General features: G+C 37.0%; 1 protein-coding gene across 2 annotated transcripts in view; it reads right to left on the bottom strand.

Moving 5' to 3' along the window:
* CUBN (cubilin) overlaps positions 1-17,590 on the bottom strand; it is a 273,247-nt gene that overhangs the window by 194,548 nt on the left and 61,109 nt on the right. For both annotated transcript variants that reach the window (XM_042945004.1, XM_042945005.1), the window contains 2 exons: positions 16,978-17,108; positions 934-1,126 (listed from right to left, as the gene is read on the bottom strand). In XM_042945004.1, the coding sequence (XP_042800938.1) occupies positions 934-1,126; positions 16,978-17,108 (324 nt within the window). The remainder of the gene's footprint in view (positions 1-933; positions 1,127-16,977; positions 17,109-17,590) is intronic.

Raw genomic sequence — 17,590 nt, forward strand, 5'->3', positions numbered from 1 at the left:
TTATAAAAGTATAATACTCTAGGCTTTTGAAAGGTCAAATAAAAATCTGAAATAAATACACACCAAATTGTGTGTGTACAAAGCCTAATTTATTTCTATGTAAAATGATCTGCATAGGTGGCAATATACAGGTCAACTTACCTTTACTGCAAATATAACTTTTTAAATTCATTCTCTCTAAATACCATAGCATTAAAGAAAAAAGTTCTCACGCTGAAATTCACAAGCCTAGACTTTTATTATTTGAACACAAAAAACTTGGTGAAAACATTACGGTTCTTATCTTATCATCATTTTTTTGGATATAATTATACCAAATGGACAAAAAACAGCCTAAAATTCTGAATTGATTTTCCATAAAGAAAGTAGGTATTCCGGGACACCTTGGTAGCTCAGTCAGTGAGGGGTCTGACTTTGGCTCAGGTCACATCCACAGTCGGGGAGTTCAAGCCCCACATGGGGCTCTCCACTCTTAGTGTATACAATCTACTTTGGATCCTCTGTCTCTCTCTGTCTCTCTCTCTCTGCCCCTTCCCCCGCTCTCAAAAATAAGTAAACATTAAAACCATTTTTTTAAATGCCTGTTTAAAAAAATAAAAAAGAAAGGAAAAAAGAAAGAAAGTAGGTATTCAATAATTGCAAGTATCTAATTTCAGAGTAGTAGTACATCTGTTTACTCTGCCCAAATAAAATCTAGAGTTTATTTTCAAATATTACCCATAAAATAATCACTTCAACATAACCACTGAATCTTAGGCAATTTTCTGTTTTTCTTCTGTGAAGTTGGGCTCCACATGACAAACTTTTTATCTTGCAAGAAAGAGCACAACAGGGAGCTTTACAGAGAATTTCCATGCGTTTTCCTTAACTTTTCCAGGAAAGACTATGAATGAAAACAAATAAGGAAAAAGGTGATAAAATAAAGGTGCTTACCTGATTTCCACAAAATCTGCTATGCACTCTCCACCAATGGCCTCCTCCAAGGAGAAGTTTGTAAAGTGCAATGCAATCTGTTGGCTGGTTTCCACCGTGATCCTATAAATGCATTTCCAGTTGTTGGGGTAATTATTGGGGAAGTTTGGAGAAGTAAAAGTCCCAGATTCTTCTGTATAGTCTGTCATGCATGCTGTGAAAAGAAACAAGAGCATAAGAGAGAAAACAGAAAACATCATGCTACATTTATAAGACATTCACTAACACACACTTCATTAATTTGTGCCAAGGGGCTTGATTTTCAATAGGCCATTCTAGAATGCTAACGAACGATTTCCTTTCAAAACAAAGTTGGTTTTTTTTTAAATCTCAAAGGCAGAAACAATTATTAATAGCAAACCTAAGCCATGTAGTGGAAACTGTTACATATATCATACCTTTCTAGATCTTGGAGGTGTTATAATCTATTAATCAACGCACATTACCATAAACATTAAACATTTAGGCTGCACCACGGAAATCCTAGAAGGGACCTAGAAATAGCTCAGTTCTGTTCTCCTTTTCCTAACCTTCCTTTAAAATGGTTTTCACCAAAGCATGCATTTATGACAAATGACAAAGCAGCACCTCTGCCACGTGAAGAACAGAAGGTAAGTGTCGGGAATCAGACGGACCTTGAATCAATGCCTAGTTCAAACACTGACATGCTGTGCAACCATGAGCAAATTACTGCATCTCTGTGAGCCTCATCTCTCAAATGGGGATGGTAAGTATCTTTGTACATGTAAGGGTTAGAGATAATGCAATGAAGGGGCTTGGCACTTGGTATGTAACTCAATAAATGGTAGTGATCATTATGTTGCAAAATAATTTAGAAAAGTGTATGAAAGTAGAGCATAAATGAGGAATAAATCAGGTCATTCATATAAAACATTCAGATGGTACTTGGACAATTTTATATTGCAAGTAAATATTAGCTTCTACTTTAAGAGTTTTAACTTTACCCATTCTGTCCATCGGACTCCATATTTACTAACCAACCCGCTCAATCTCCTGTGTCCTTCAAATCTGAGATATTTTCTAAAAAAAATCTTGTTTGGGGGAGCCTGGGTGGCTCACTGGGACAAGCGCCTGACTTCAGCTCAGGTCGTGATCTTGCCTTCCGTGAGCTGACAGCTCAGAGCCTGGGGCGTGCTTCGGATTCTGCGTCTCCCTCTCTCTTTGACCCCATCCCCTACGCCCACTCTGTTTCTCCCTACAATGAATAAATGTTAAAAAAGTTAAAAAAAAAAAAAAAAGAAAAAAGAAAATCTTGTTTCAATGCATTTTTTTTTATTTTTTTTTTTAACGTTTATTTATTTTTGAGACAGAGAGAGGCAGAGTATGAACAGGGGAGGGGCAGAGAGAGAGGGAGACACAGAATCTGAAACAGGCTCCAGGCTCTGAGCGGTCAGCACAGAGCCTGACGCGGGGCTCGAACTCACGGACTGTGAGATCATGACCTGAGCCGAAGTCAGACGCTTAACCGACCAAGCCACCCAGGCGCCCCTCAATGCATTTTTAATGTACTGTATCTTTGATTGTATCTAGTAATAACATAAATCTAAGGTCCAGGAGTAGACACAAGCCTCCTGAAAGGTGTTGAGGGAGAAAGAACTATTATACTTCATTGTAAGTAAAAAAAAGAAAAGGAGGATGTTTTGACGTAGAATTTCCCCATTTGCTCTGGATGATCACACTCAGAAAAGAGGCAAGGAGCCACTGGCATTGACAGCAGGACGCACAGAAAATAGTACAGGTTCTACTACCTATGTATAATGTTCAAAGTAAGAGGCACTCATCAAATAATTGGCTTCCTCTATTTTAAAACGTTTATTTATTTATTTTTGAGAGAGAGAAGGGGGAAGAGCAGAGAGCGGGGAAGGAAAAGAATCCCACTACCAGTGCAGAGCCTGGTGGGAGGCTCAAAAACTCACAAACCTCGGACCATGACCTGAGCCAAAATCACGAGTCAGACGCTTAACTGACTGAGCCACCCAGGTGCCCATGGTTTACTCTATTTTAAATAGCAAGCAAACAAGGCTTTACTTTGTTGAAAACAAATTTGAAAGTGATATTTAACTTCAAAGATGAATATTGTATACTTTTATGTTTTTCTATAGTCTGTCAAGAAATATCTCTTCAAAGATCAAGGAAGGCAGGAAGGCAGGAAGAGAGGAAGGGAGGGAGGAAGGAAGGGAAAAGGCAAGAAGAAAGCAGGGGGGGAGGAAAAAGAGGGGCAGAGAGTGAATGGGGTTGTAGAAATGGCATATTAAGTATTTCATATTTGGAATGAATATTACTAAGATAAAAGTTCATGGATCAAATGGACATTAAATGAAGGTTATGACCCGGTCTCCCTGAGCTGACAGAACCAGCAGACTCGTTGACCACCCCCACATTCACATAGCTTTAGCCAGTCAATTAAACGTCTAGAGCAAATCTGTTTGTCAACTGTTCTTAGAGATAATGTTCCTTCCTTACCCGCTCTACTCCCAGAAGGGAAATACAATTGTATTGAATATTTCTAGTGCAACTTGCAATTAGTCTGCAGGAGAATGGTTTATATAATCAGAATCTCATGTAAAGGAACCAATTCAACAAATATTTGAGAAGTAATGATGCATAATTTCCCTGTACATATGAAAGTATCTATTGTGGCACAATTGGTTGTTTTTCATTTCAGACTGAAATTCTGATTTATTCATTAAGTTTCTTTTCTTTTGCTGGCACAAAAGTAAACACAATCCCTTATGAAATGGTCCTCACACTGTTTACTTTGTTTGAAAGTCTTTAACAACTTCCTGTTGGACCCCAACAAGCCACTAGACAAATAAGCTCACGTATCATTTAAAGCCAAATTCAATACCACCACCTCTGTGAAATTTTTCCAAATCGAGCAGAATTAATTTCCTTGTGCTCAATAAACCTTTAGGCAAATAGCAATTGGAGCCCCCGAAATATCACATTGTAATTGTTTTATGTGAGTGCATTTCCTCCACTATGTTTGGAGCAATTATTAGCAATTATTAACTACCACTTACTACATTATCTGGCCCATATCTAAAAAATATTTGTTAAAATTATATTACGTAATGTATTGAAAACTGAGAGGATAGGACAAGTATCTAATTTCTTCCCATTCTCTCTACCTCCATCCTTTTACCCCCTCCACTTTTCTTATCTCCTTCCTATCCCCTCTCCTGGGTAGGCTGAGATTCTTTAATATTTTATAATGTTTATTCAGTCTAAACTATAGACATCTCTGCTTCCAGCCATGACAAATAAACTAGTACTAAACTAGCCCCTCTCCATAAAAACTGTGAAACTGGGAAAAATATACGAGGCGCTGGGCAATGGGCAGTTCAAGATTGTGATCCTTGGCACAAAGGAGGTGGGACTCTATTTCCTTGACTCTTTACCTGTGTGGAATTTTCTGATCCCAGCAGTTTGCTGAAGTCCAAGTAGTCAATGACAGTTCCGTTGAGCTGAGGAAGCAGGGATCAGAATTTAGGGCTGTCAAAGGAGCTGGAACTGTAGGGACATATTCCAGCAAGGAAGAACTATATGGAGAGGAGGACCAGACATCTGTGTAAAGTCCCTTATGAATTCTTGCGTGAGCCTGGGCTGGGCAGACATGAGGTGAGACTTCAAAAGCCATGCCAGAGGGTAGCTGCTAATAGGCTGGAAGCTACAGGACAGGCAATGCTCCATGGGAGACTATGGAGTTCTCCCACCATCAGAATCCCCTCATTTACATGCCAGGCACCCAGTTGAGACACAAGAAAGGCCACACCTTAGAAATAAAGACCATGACCAACAGTAAGGCTTTCCTATCAATGTTTAAGTCTTAACAAGAACTGCAGGAGTGATGAAACTTAGAGCTTGAGACCTACCTAGTTTGAAGGGATTAGGAAATACCTAGGTATTTTCACAAATACACCTTAACAAATAAAAAAAAAATACAAATCTGCACAAGTACAAGATAATCAGCTAAGTATTGAATCGACATAAACTTCAGAGAAAGAGAAGAGAATCCAGAGTCTTCATAACATATCATTCACCATATCCAGTATAAAACTCAAAACCTGCCACTAATACAAATAAACAGAGTAATAGAAATCATGGTCAAGAAAAAAGTGCAACCTTGTGACTTGAAGACAGCCCAGATAATTATATTAGCAGACAAAAATTTTAATGCAACTACTAGAAAAAGGTTCAAAGCCTTAAAGACAAATATAGCCTCAATGGTAAATAGATAGGGAATCTAGGCAATACAAAGGAAACTATTAAAAGAATCATATAGAAATTCTATAACTTAAAAATATACTAACCTGAAACTAATATAACACTGTATATTAACTATATTGATTTTTTAAATTTTTTTAATTAAAAAAATGTTTTAGTGTTTATTTTTGAGACAGACAGAGCGTGAGCTGGGAAGGGACAGAGAGAGAGGGAGACACAGAATCCAAAGCACAGAGCCTGATGCGGGGCTCAAACTCACAAGCCATGAGATTATGAACTGAGCTGAATTCAGACACTTAATGAACTGAGCCACCCAGGTGCTCCTATATTGAAATTTTAAAAAGAGTAAACTAATTGAAATTTAAAAATCCATGTATGAGCTTAATAGAAACTTTGAAGTAGAAGAAAAAGTGTCATTAAACTTGAAGGTATACCAATAGAAACTATTTAATCTGAAAGAAAAAAAAGAAAAAATGTGCAAAAGACAGATTCTCAAAAACCTAGGAAAAAATACCAAAGAGTCTAGCACTCATATAATCAGAGACCCAGAAGGAGAATAGGATGAAAATAGTAAAATAAATAAATAAATAAATAAATAAATAATATATAAATATAAAATATGTAAAACTATATATATATATACACATATATATGTATATATGTGTGTATATATATACATATATATATACACACATATATACATATATATATACATATATATACATATATATACATACATATATATACATATATATACATAAATATAGGCTAAAATTCTCCCAAATTTGATTTAAAAAATCAAATTAGCTACAAGGAGTTTAGTCAATCCTAAGCAAGATAAATAAAAGAAAATCACACTTGGGTATATTAAACCATTGAAAAACAAATACAAGGAAAATAAAGGAGTTAGAGGAAAAATGACACACTATATACAGAAAAACCATGATATGAATAGTAGCTGGATTCTAATTAGAAACAATGGAGGCAAGAAGAATATGGAATACATTTTTACAGTGTTGACAGAAAAAAAAACATTTAATTATCCCCAAAAAAGTATTTTCAAAATGGGAATGCAAAAAAGACATCTTTAGACAAACAGAAGCTGAGAACACTCACCCCTAGAAGTCCTATACTACATGATACTAACAATGTCTGTCATGCCAAAGGAAAATGACACCAAAGGTAAACATATATCTAGAAGAAGGAATGAATAACACCAGAAACGGCAAACAATTGGATAAATGGAAAGATTGCTCTTCTTCCCTGATTTCTTTAAAAGAAAACTAATCATGTAAAGCAAAAACAATAGTAAGGTGGAGTTTATAATGTAAGTAGAATTAAAGATACAACTAAAGTAGCATAAAGAAGAGGGCAGACAGAATTCTACTGTTGTGAGGTTATTACATTTACAAAGAGAGATGTGTGTGAAATACAGTGTCAGCTATAAAATATAAGGTGGGCAGTGTGAAGTAGCAGCATATTTACTCTAAGGAGACTTACCGATAAGCTAACCAAGTATTTTGTTAGCCTCTGAGCAAACACAGAAAAAAGAGGTACAATTAAAAAGCCAGTGAAGGAAATAAAATGGAATATGAAAACTATTCTGTAAACAAAAAAGAAAACAAAGTAGTAGCAAAAGAAGAAGGGCATCTATGAAAAACCCAAAGCTAACGTGATACTTAAGTAATAAAGGACTAAATGCTTTCCTGTTAAGATTAAGAACAAGGACAATATGTTCATTCTCATCTTTTCCATTCAACATTAGGTGGAAATCCCTAGCCATTGCAAGAAGGCAGAGAGGGACAGAGAAAGAGAGAGAAAGAGAAAGAGAGGGAATGAAAAGGAAAAAATATAGCTGTTCTTATTCACAGATATGACCATCTATGTGAAATATACTAAGTAATCTATTAAAATGTACTAGAACTAATAACTGAATTTAACAAGGTTACAGGATACAAGGTAAATATAGAAAAATCAGTTTAAACATTTTTTGTAACGTTTTATTTATTTTTGAGACAGAGAGAGACAGAGCATGAACGGGGGAGGGGCAGAGAGAGAGAGGGAGACACAGAATCCGAAGCAGGCTCCAGGCTATGAGCCATCAGCCCAGAGCCAAACGCGGGGCTCGAAATCACGGACCGCGAGATCGTGACCTGAGCTGAAGTCGGACGCTTGACTGACAGAGCCACTCAGGCGCCCCTAGAAAAATCAGTTTAAATGGCAGATATGAGCCAAACTGAAAATAAAATTTAAAATATCAATTATAATAACATAAAAAACATAAGGTACTTGATAATAAGTTTAATAGAAATATGAAAAAAAAGCTATAGTGCAAACTTTAAAGCATTGCTGAAGGAAATTTAAAAATATTTGAGTAAATGGAGAAGTAAAATATGTTTATGGATTGGAACACTCTATTTAAGATGCTCTTTTTCCCTTATTTATCTATAAATTCAATATAACCTCCATCAAATTCCCAAAAAGTTTTATTTTGGTTTGGTGTGGTTTTTTTTTTTTTAAGTAAATATGGGAAAGCTGATTCTAAAATGTATATGGAAATGTAAAGGATCTAGGATAACCAAAACAATTTTGAAAAATCTGGAGAACTTATACTCCTGCTTTTAAGATACACTATTATATTACATAAATATTGTAATATACTGTCCTATGGGAGAAGAGAGATTCCAGAAGCAGACCCAAACATCCATGCACAATTAATTTGCAACAACAATGCAAAGGCAATTTAGTGCAAAAAAAGGAGAATCTTTACAATAAATAGTATTTGAACAATTAAACATGATTCATTCCCTTAGACACATAATTCACATGGCATAGAAAAATTAACTCAACATGGATCATAAACATAAATGTGAAACTTCAAACTATAAAACTTGTAAAAGAATACATAAGAAAAGAAAATCCTCACTACTTTCGGAGGCACAGATTTCTTAGACAATATACAAAAAACACTGACCATAAAAGGGTAAAAGGACATAATATACTTCTACCCTTCAAAGTACCATTAAGAAAAGTAAAAGGCTGGCTGCAATGCATTTGCAATGCATTAATCTGACAAGGGACATAGTTATATGCAGAATAGATAGCATAAGACAAAATAAGGCAAATAATACAAACAAAAGTGAACAGAACTATATAATGGACACTTCATAAAAGAAGATATATAAATTGTCAGTAAGTATGTGAAAAGGTCCTCAGCACTATCAGTCATCAGAGACATGCAAATTAAAACAACAACGAGGCACTACTACACAACGAGTAGAGGTTAAAAATGAAAAGATTCAAAATACCAAGTGCTGGCAAAGATGCGGAGAAAGTGTAATTCTCATTTGTTGCAGGTGAGAATATAAAATGGTATAATCCCTTTGGGGAAAAAGCCTGATAGTTTTTCATAAAATTAAACATAGAATTATCATATGATCCAGCAATTCTACTTTTAGATATTTTATCTAAGAGAACTGATGACGTAAGTCCACAAAAAAACTGTACATCAAAGTTCACAGCAGGTTTTTTCATAAGAGTTAGAAACTGGAAACAATCCAACTATCCAAAAGTAAGTGAATGGATAATCACATTATGATATATCTATACAATGGAAGGCAATCCAGCAATAAAACAAAAAGAACCATTTATAAATAGAACAACATGAACAGATTTCAGAAGCATCATGCTAATGAAGAAGCCAGGTATTTGCTTTTGAACAGAAAAAACTAATCCATAGTGATAGGAACCAGATCTGCAGTTGTTGAGGTGGAGCATGGAGAAGGATAGATCAAATGGCTAACAGATGCATGAAAAGATGTTCCACATCACTCATCACTAGGGAAATACAAATCAAAATCACGATGAGATACCACCTCACACCTGTCAGAATGGCTAACATTAACACAAGAAACAACAGGTGTTGGCGAAGCTGCAGAGAAGGAGGAACCCTCTTGCGCTGCTGGAAGGACTGCAAACTGGTGCAGCCACTCTGGAACAGTATGGCAGTTCCTCAGAAAACTAAAAACAGAACTACCCTATGATCCAGCAATTGCACTACGAGGTATTTACCCAAAGGTTACAAAAATACAATTCAAAAGGGTACATGCACCCCAATGTTTATAGCCGCAGTATCAACAATAGCCAAAGTATGGAGAGAGCCCAAATGTCCATCGATTGACAAATGGATAAAGAACATATGGTACATATATACAATAGAGTATTACTCAGCTATCAAAAAAAAAAAAAAAACAAAACCAAGAAATCTTGCCATTTGCAATGATGTGGAGGAAGCTAGAATGCATTATGCTAAACAAAATAAGTCAATCAGAGAAAGACAAATATCATATGATTTCACTCATGTGGAATTTAAGAAACAAAACAGCTGAACATATGGGAAGGGAAAACCAAGAAAAAAAAGAGAAGAAAGAGAACCGAATCACAAAAGACCCTTAACAATAGGGAACAAACTGAGAGTTGATGGAGGGAGATGGTTAGGAGATGGGCTAGATGGGTGATAGGTATTAAGAAGGGCACTTATGATGAGCACTGGGTGTTGTATGAAAGTGATGAATCACTGAATTCTATTTCTGAAACCAATATTGCACTGTATGTTAACTAACTAAAATAAAGATTAAAAAAATTTAAGAGATGCCTGAGTGGCTCAGTGGGTTAAGTGTCTAACTCTTGATTTCGGTTCAGGTGATGATCTCATGGTTCATGGGATTGAGCCCCACATTGGGTCCCACACTGATCGTGCAGAGCCTGTTTGGGATTCTCTCTCCCTCTCTTTCTGCCCCTTCCCTGCTTGTGTGCTTGCTCTCTCTCTCTCTCTCTCTCAAAAATAAGTAATGTTAAATTTTTTTTTTTCAAAAGGAACACTAGGATACTTTCTGGAATGATAAATTTATTCTATAAATTTAGAACGGTGTGGTGATTACATGCATATACATATTTGTTGAAACTAAAGAAGAATTTTACCTGAGGAAATTATGAAATAAAATCTATGTTTTATTAAAAGTTTGAAAGTTCCATGCAAAGACAGGTTGAGTTCTCGAAAGGAAAGCCAATAAATAATTCAGATATCCAATAAATAATAAATAAAACTAAAATAGAGAAAAAAATATTTTGAAGGTACATCTGCTATAAATATTAAATAGAGTATTTAATATTAAAGTTTGATTGTAGCTTCATGAGATTCACATGTCTTATTTTGTGGTGAGAAAAACAAAGGTTTTCTGAACTTATCTATTTCTGGAGAGGTTAGTAACTCCTCTTACCTAACACTGAAGTCTATACAACGTTTGTGTTCTCTTCCCTTGACTGTATAAATGTCTCTTTCTAGAATAATATTAACCCTGAGATATATTTAATGTTAGGCTTTGGTTTTGTCTTCCACTTTGCAGTAATGCACAAATAATTAAAATTGGATAAATTTCCACAAAAGGAAATTCATGTTTTGCCTGATGTTTATTATATCTGGACAAAATGCAGACATAAAAATGCCTTTTCTTTATATCTCATGTTACCAAAGGAAAACTCATATCCAATGGCAGTTTGCTTTTTATCATGGTCTCATATTGAGAAAGAGATGAAGGAGAAAAATACATTTCTTCCATCAACTGTTTTCCACTGAGCAAGCAATGGAAAAGCACATCTCTGAAAATCAAAAACCACTACCGACAGACCTCACCTATCTTTCTTTTTGACCAACACCAACAACAACCAAAAACAGTGAAGAAAGGAAAGAGAAAACACTACAAATGTCTTCCGTGAACCATTACAAAATCAGAAAACTACTTTTCTAGAAATGTATCTCTGCCTCCAACTAAGCATTTTCAAGTACGTTTTAATAACGTAGCATTTGGTTCGTTATCAAAAAGGAAAATCCAAAACATAGATAATCCTCCAATCCACAAAGCAATGATGACCTCAGCCCCAGAGGATCTGGGATACAGGAAGAGGATGAACTGATCCTGTGGACAGAAGCATGTTTACCTTGGGAGACCCTAGATCAAGGGTAACTGCTCTACCACCTCCCTGCTTTGCCATTTGCAATAACTTATGATTATCCATTTATATCAGGGATCAATCTACACATGGTGCTTTCTGATATCATTTATGAGACTTCTGTGTCTGCATGAATCCATACGACCTTAGACCTTCCCAATATGTGCTAAATAAATAGTCAGCCTAGGAACCTTCACCTGCTTCCATTGGCATATTTGGTTAACATTCTTCAAAGTAAAGACTTCAGGGAAGAAAAAAATTCATGTTCGCATTCTCCTGAAGAAAAAAGAAGGCTCCTTAACCAAAATCTAACATTTTGCTACAATTTGCTCCTAGGTGGTCACAGCCATGGCTTTTTCTTTTCACTCACAGGTGACTAGTTTAAACGAATATGAATATAAGTTAACTCACTAACACAGCTATTGTGAAATTGTACTTGGGCCTCGGCAATTCTATTTTAAACAAAGAACAGTCATGGTGCTTTGCAGCTGTTACGTAATTTTCACACTGAATGTCTCAGTTAACCTTCCCCAACTATGTGAAACAGCCAGGCATCCCAACGTCCACTTTTTAGAGAGGTGTAGAAAAGGGATCTGAGACTCCTGGAGGTCAAGTTCTGAAGACCACTTAGTTCAGACATGACAAAGATAAAATGCAAACCCAGTTCTCCCTTTCCAAATCCTGTGCTCTCCAACAATCCCTGGTTCCTCCACGCAGGAAATGTCAATTTAGACATTAAGGTGCGCAGAAGACTAGGAATATCACAAATGTTTCATTTAGCATCTTCATTCTAAGGATGAAGAAATACAGTAGATTAAGAAAAATCCCCCGAGCTGTAAAGTGCTGGGATACCTGTATATACAAAAATATGAGCACACAGTGACCAATGAGAAACTAAATCTTTAAAAGATCAATAGACTTACTAATAACCTTTCCCAGAGGGAAAAGATCTGAATATCTCATAGCAGAAAACACAGAATTCAAGGTGGATGGAAAGAATAAGAGAACTGGGTACTTCTCCAAAGCAGTGTCAAGGCTGGCCTAGAACCAAGACTCGTGATTTCGCCATCAGCCTTTCTGTATCATGGAAAGTACTTTCCGCCATGACTGTTACAGTCCAATTCCCACTACATCTCACTTGTAACTCTGTAGCAACTTATGTGCTAAGACTTAGCTTCCAGAGTCTCTGAAGAACTTCAAAGTTTTATTAGAACCACCTGAATTGGTGAAAACCCACCCTAGACATATGTGAACCAAAGTGCTGATGTGGGGGTGGGGGGTTGGGGGGTGGGGCCCTGATACCTGAATTTGTAACCAGAAAATCCCACTCCAAGTTTCTTATAAACACTAGAGTTTGAGAATACTGCTCTACTGGACTGAAGTTTGAAAATAGAAACAGTATTCCCTATTGATTTCTTCTGAAGAAACCCTCTTTTGCCCTTTGGTGATCACTTCTCAACTTCTCACTCTTATATGCCTCTTCTGGGCTCATTCCAGGGTGACTGATGAAAAACAGCCTTAAACATCTGCCTTGGGGTGGATGGGAACCCTGAACTGGGAAAGAGGAGGTTGGGAAAGCCCACTTTTAATCCTATGTTGATGTGGTTCTGATACTTCCTGACCATTTCCCCAGACAACTGTAAAATCCTGCCTTTTTTTTTTTTTTTTTTTTTGCAGAAAATATTAAAAGCTCATTACAGTCCTACCATACCTCTCTGAGCTGAATGCTACCAGCCACACCATCCACAGTTCATCCAGAGCATTTCAAGAGCTAATCAGGACATGATAAGACGAATGGATTAGATGTTGGAACTGGATTCTTTTGGTTTGGCTTCTAAACCCACTTGCTGTATATTCTTGAGAGGACTTCACTTTCTCTCATTTAAAAATAAGAAATTAAAGTGGATTTGTGTTTGGAATTTTCAGACACACCATAGAAAAAAAAAATACATTTACATTGGAGGCCCTGGATGGCTCAGTCTGCTAAGCATCTGACTCTTGACTTCGACTCAGATCATGATCTCACAGTTTGTTAGTTCAAGCCCTGCATGGGTTCTGCACTGACAGTGGGGAGCCTGCTCAGGATTCTCTCTTTCTTCTTCTCTCTCTGCCCCTCTCCTGCTCAGTCACTCTCTCTCTTTCTCAAAATAAATAAATAAACCTAAAAAAAAACATGCAAAAATACATTTACATTAATTGTGCACACACACGGATATTACAAACAGATTTCATGAGGGAACACCAAACTTTGTATAATAAGCTGATACTTTCTAGTCTATTCTTTTCTATTCCGTACTTTGAGCAAATTTCATGACTGACTAATGAGTCATGAATGTTTTAGTGTTTGAAAAACATTGGAATAAGTGTTATATGGGTTTTTGTCTAATGTTAAAGTAGAAAATGAATCAAGTACATTTGTCTATTCTCTTGTCCCCTCTTGGTAGGATTATATTAATGCATATGCAGTAGATACTAATATAATATAAAATTGCAATTTAAATTAGTAAAGTTAGCTAATCAACTACATTCTTTCAAGATTCAAATATCTTGTACTTTAAGAAAACATTTAAAACAGTCTCACAATCAGCTACTAAGAAATTCTTCAGAATTTCTACCTATAAACATTTTACTTGTTCCTTTTTGTCTTTGTACTTCCCAGGCACATCTGGATGCAGGCAGAAACAGTGATGAGGGAGGGAGTCAAAGTAATAACCAGAAACTGATCTCTTTCCTTCCAAACACATATTTAGGGGCTGACATCATAGCCCCATGGCATGAAATACAGATGGAAAAGTAACTGGATTCAAGTCAGGAAATTTAACCTTTATCAGATAAAGACAGGAAAGCCTTCAGCAGAGAAACTCACACCTGCTGTGAACTAGAAATCACCAGCCGAATATTGTCATTATTGCTCCGAAAATAACTTCGGCTAGAGCAATAAAATAGGATGAGGGCCAGTGATTAAGCTTCCACTGATGCTTTTTCCTGGTACTGTTTTCTTCTACGGTAAATACAACAAATCAGACAACTGGAAAGAAGGCATCCCAACACCTCCTAGTTGCAGGTGGGCAGCTCCCAGGACTCGGGCTGCCTGGAGGGTGAGCCCACTGGCTAACCAGCAGGGGCCCCACATCTGTCTCCTGCGCCCAGTCCCTCTCTGAGCAGTCCTGCGGGGCCACCCTCAACAATTCACGACAGCCAATCACTCACATCCTGCCGTATGGGAACCTGAGACAGGCTCTAAAGTGGTAAGTTGAGTCTGCCATATGGCTTCCTGGGTCCGTCGTCTGATTGCTGTTTAGAATATCTGACTGTGTTAGACCGATGAGTTCATCCAGTCAAAGGCAGGAGCACAGGGGCCAGCTGGGCTTGGCGAAGGACAGAAAGCAAACACTCCCTTGTCTGTGATTTCAGCCCTGTCTGGGCCAAACAGAGGCCAAAGTAATGATTATCACACGGGGAGGCAGATCGAAGAGTCTTTTGAGTTGGCCATGTCAGGGTCCCTTTCTCATTTTGTCAAATGTCTTTTCTTGTGTTGTCTTTCTTTGTTAGTTTCTTTTCCTCTCCAGTTTGCTTTTTTCCCCCTTTTTCTCAACTTTCTTTTATTTTACTGGTCTCTTATCTCTCTGAAAACCTTTTTTAAATTAAGGTCTAGCTTCAATAGCCTTCCTGCCAGATTATTTTGATCACTCTTGGTTCTTACTGCACTTGCTGTTGCCCTATAAGCAAGTGTGGCTATGTCTTACTTTGCATATCGTTACAAAGATTTCCATGGTATTTTCAGGAGGCCCCAACAGCATTGTATGTTATCTAAGACACAGCTAGTTTATTCATGCAGCAAATTAGACTTGTGTTCACAGTTGATTACAGCCAGGAGACATCACAAAGATGATCAAATCCAATCCCTTAATTTTACAGATGAGAAAACTGTGGCCCAAAGAATTCAAATGGCTTGCTCCCAATCCTAACCTAATATTCAGTGTGGTTTGGGCCAAATGTATGAGACAGATAAAACTACAGACGTATGGAAAATTGTGTGCACCCTGTAATTTCTTACAAAGCCAATTTTGGTCAATGGATGTTAAACCCTTGGACAAAGTCCAGTGAATATATCAATTGCGTAACATAACCTATTGTAATTGCTGGGGATTCAACTCCCCTGCTCTCGAGCTGGATAATAAACTGTCTCCGAGAAAGGGGCCCTCAGGACAGAAGGGTGTATGATTCACTCACACTCAGGTTTCTGGAGAAATCTAAAGCCATACTACCAAAACACAGAACTTGAACTACCAGAGAACAGCAATTTTGCATGGAATACAGAATAGTGGCCAGCCACTCTGAAAAGAAATAACTGAGAAATTGGGAAGGGATTCTGAGTGAATGTTTTTTTTAAAAAAATATCTATTCATTCATTCATTTATTTATTTATGAGGGTGGGGATTTTAAAAGATAAGCACCTAAAGATCTCTGGAGGCAAGTCTATGTTACAGGCAGCATATCCTGCACAGGAAAAGCTTCCAGTACTTTCTCGAAAGAACATCAGTGAATCACATCATGCTGTTGGGGCAGCTCAGAGGCTGTGGGATGCATGAGAAGCTCAGCCACCAAAGGTATATACTAGAGCTATACTGGATGGCATTTTTGTCCAGTAAATATCTTTCTAAATATGATGCCAAAGACCAGACTCTCTAAAAGGGCACACATCCCATGTGGGAACAGGAGCCTAATAAAACATGATACCCTCATGAATTCCTTGTGCTTTTGGGGCTGGGGGCATCTCTGGTTTACAAACTACCTCAAAGACCCTGCTTGCAGAAGATGTTTATTTCCCACACTGCACTTGCAAAGAGCAAAGTTAGGATGAGAATTAAATAACAGGAAAAATAATAAAAGAAATAAATGCTAAAAAGGTTCATTTTCATTAAGTCAAATTTAGAAATACATTTTTGTTAAGAAATGTTCCATTTCCTGCCACAGGGTTTCATGTAGTAGTCTTTTATTCTTATGTGCTGCTGTCCTTTCTCTAATCTCTTTTTCTTCTAAGTTTTTTTTTTAATTATTTATTTTGAGAGGGAGACAGAGAGAGCACACGCACATGAGTTGTGGAGGGGTGGATAGAGGGAGGGAGAGAGAGAATCCCAAGCAGGCTCCACTCTGTCAGCACAGAGCCCAGGGCGGGGCTGGATCCCACAGACTGTGGCATGATGACCTGAGGCAAAACCAAGAGTCAGATGCCCAACTGACTGAACGACCCAGACAACCCCCTTTCTCTAATTTCTTAAAATTAGTATTTAGTCTCTTAAATAATTTTTAATTTTGATAGAATTTTAAGCTTGAAAGTTTAAGAACTAGCTCCCAAATTCCTCTCACCTAGATTTACTACATATTTGTATTTTGCCCTCATTGCTTTATCTGTCTCTTTCTCCAACTTACTCCCTTATTATCTGAACCAATTGAGAATAATTTGGAAACTTGCAATGTCTTTACCTCTAAAAACATCGATGTATCGTTCCTAAGAAGGAAAACATTCTCTGACAAAACACTGTACAATTATTACAATTAGAAAATTTAACACTGATACGGTACTCTGGTCTAATCATTATTTTTAAGAAGGAAGGTACTGGAGTCACCACACTCTTTTCTACATCAGCTTTCATTGTGCACCACGGGTTCAAAGATAAAGTATTCTCATAGTACTATCTTGTAAGGAACCAAGTTGGTACCAAGGAGACGAGGCTGTTTTGTTACCTGCTGACACGTCAATTGCTTCATAGTTTATTAAAAAGCCTTCATATGCAAGGTCAGAGTCAGCCACAAATACAAGCATTAATGCATTGGTACTGCTGGTAAGAGAGGGCGGGACTGATTTTCCACAATATCTGTGCGAAACCAAGAAGGAACAGAGGTTTAAATTTTTATTAGTATACTTGAAATGAGGTACCAAATATTAGGACATGTAAAAATAAAAATAGTATCCCCTATTAACCTTAAAAACCAAATATATTTCCGGCACAAAATATTCACAAAGTTGCTGAAGATCATCCTATTCATGATTACTTCCCTGAAATGGTTTTAAGTGTTATACTTACCTGTGTGGCTTGTCGTACATAAGAAGTTTAGTGAAATGAGATAGCAGAAGCTCTACTAAGTCACTGTACATCATATGAATTAACTTCTTAACAAAAATGTAATAAACTTACACAACAGCGGGAAACCATATACCATAAACTACAGTTTATAAACTATAGTCAACTCCATCATTGGAGGCATTATGACTTTGAGCAGATGACTCAACCTTGGCGCCTCAGTTTTCCCTTCTCTAAAATGGGGGTCATGATAGTAACTACTTCACAGAATTTCA

The sequence above is a fragment of the Panthera leo genome, chromosome B4, assembly GCF_018350215.1.
Source record: "Panthera leo isolate Ple1 chromosome B4, P.leo_Ple1_pat1.1, whole genome shotgun sequence".
In the NCBI taxonomy this organism is placed as follows: domain Eukaryota; kingdom Metazoa; phylum Chordata; class Mammalia; order Carnivora; family Felidae; genus Panthera; species Panthera leo.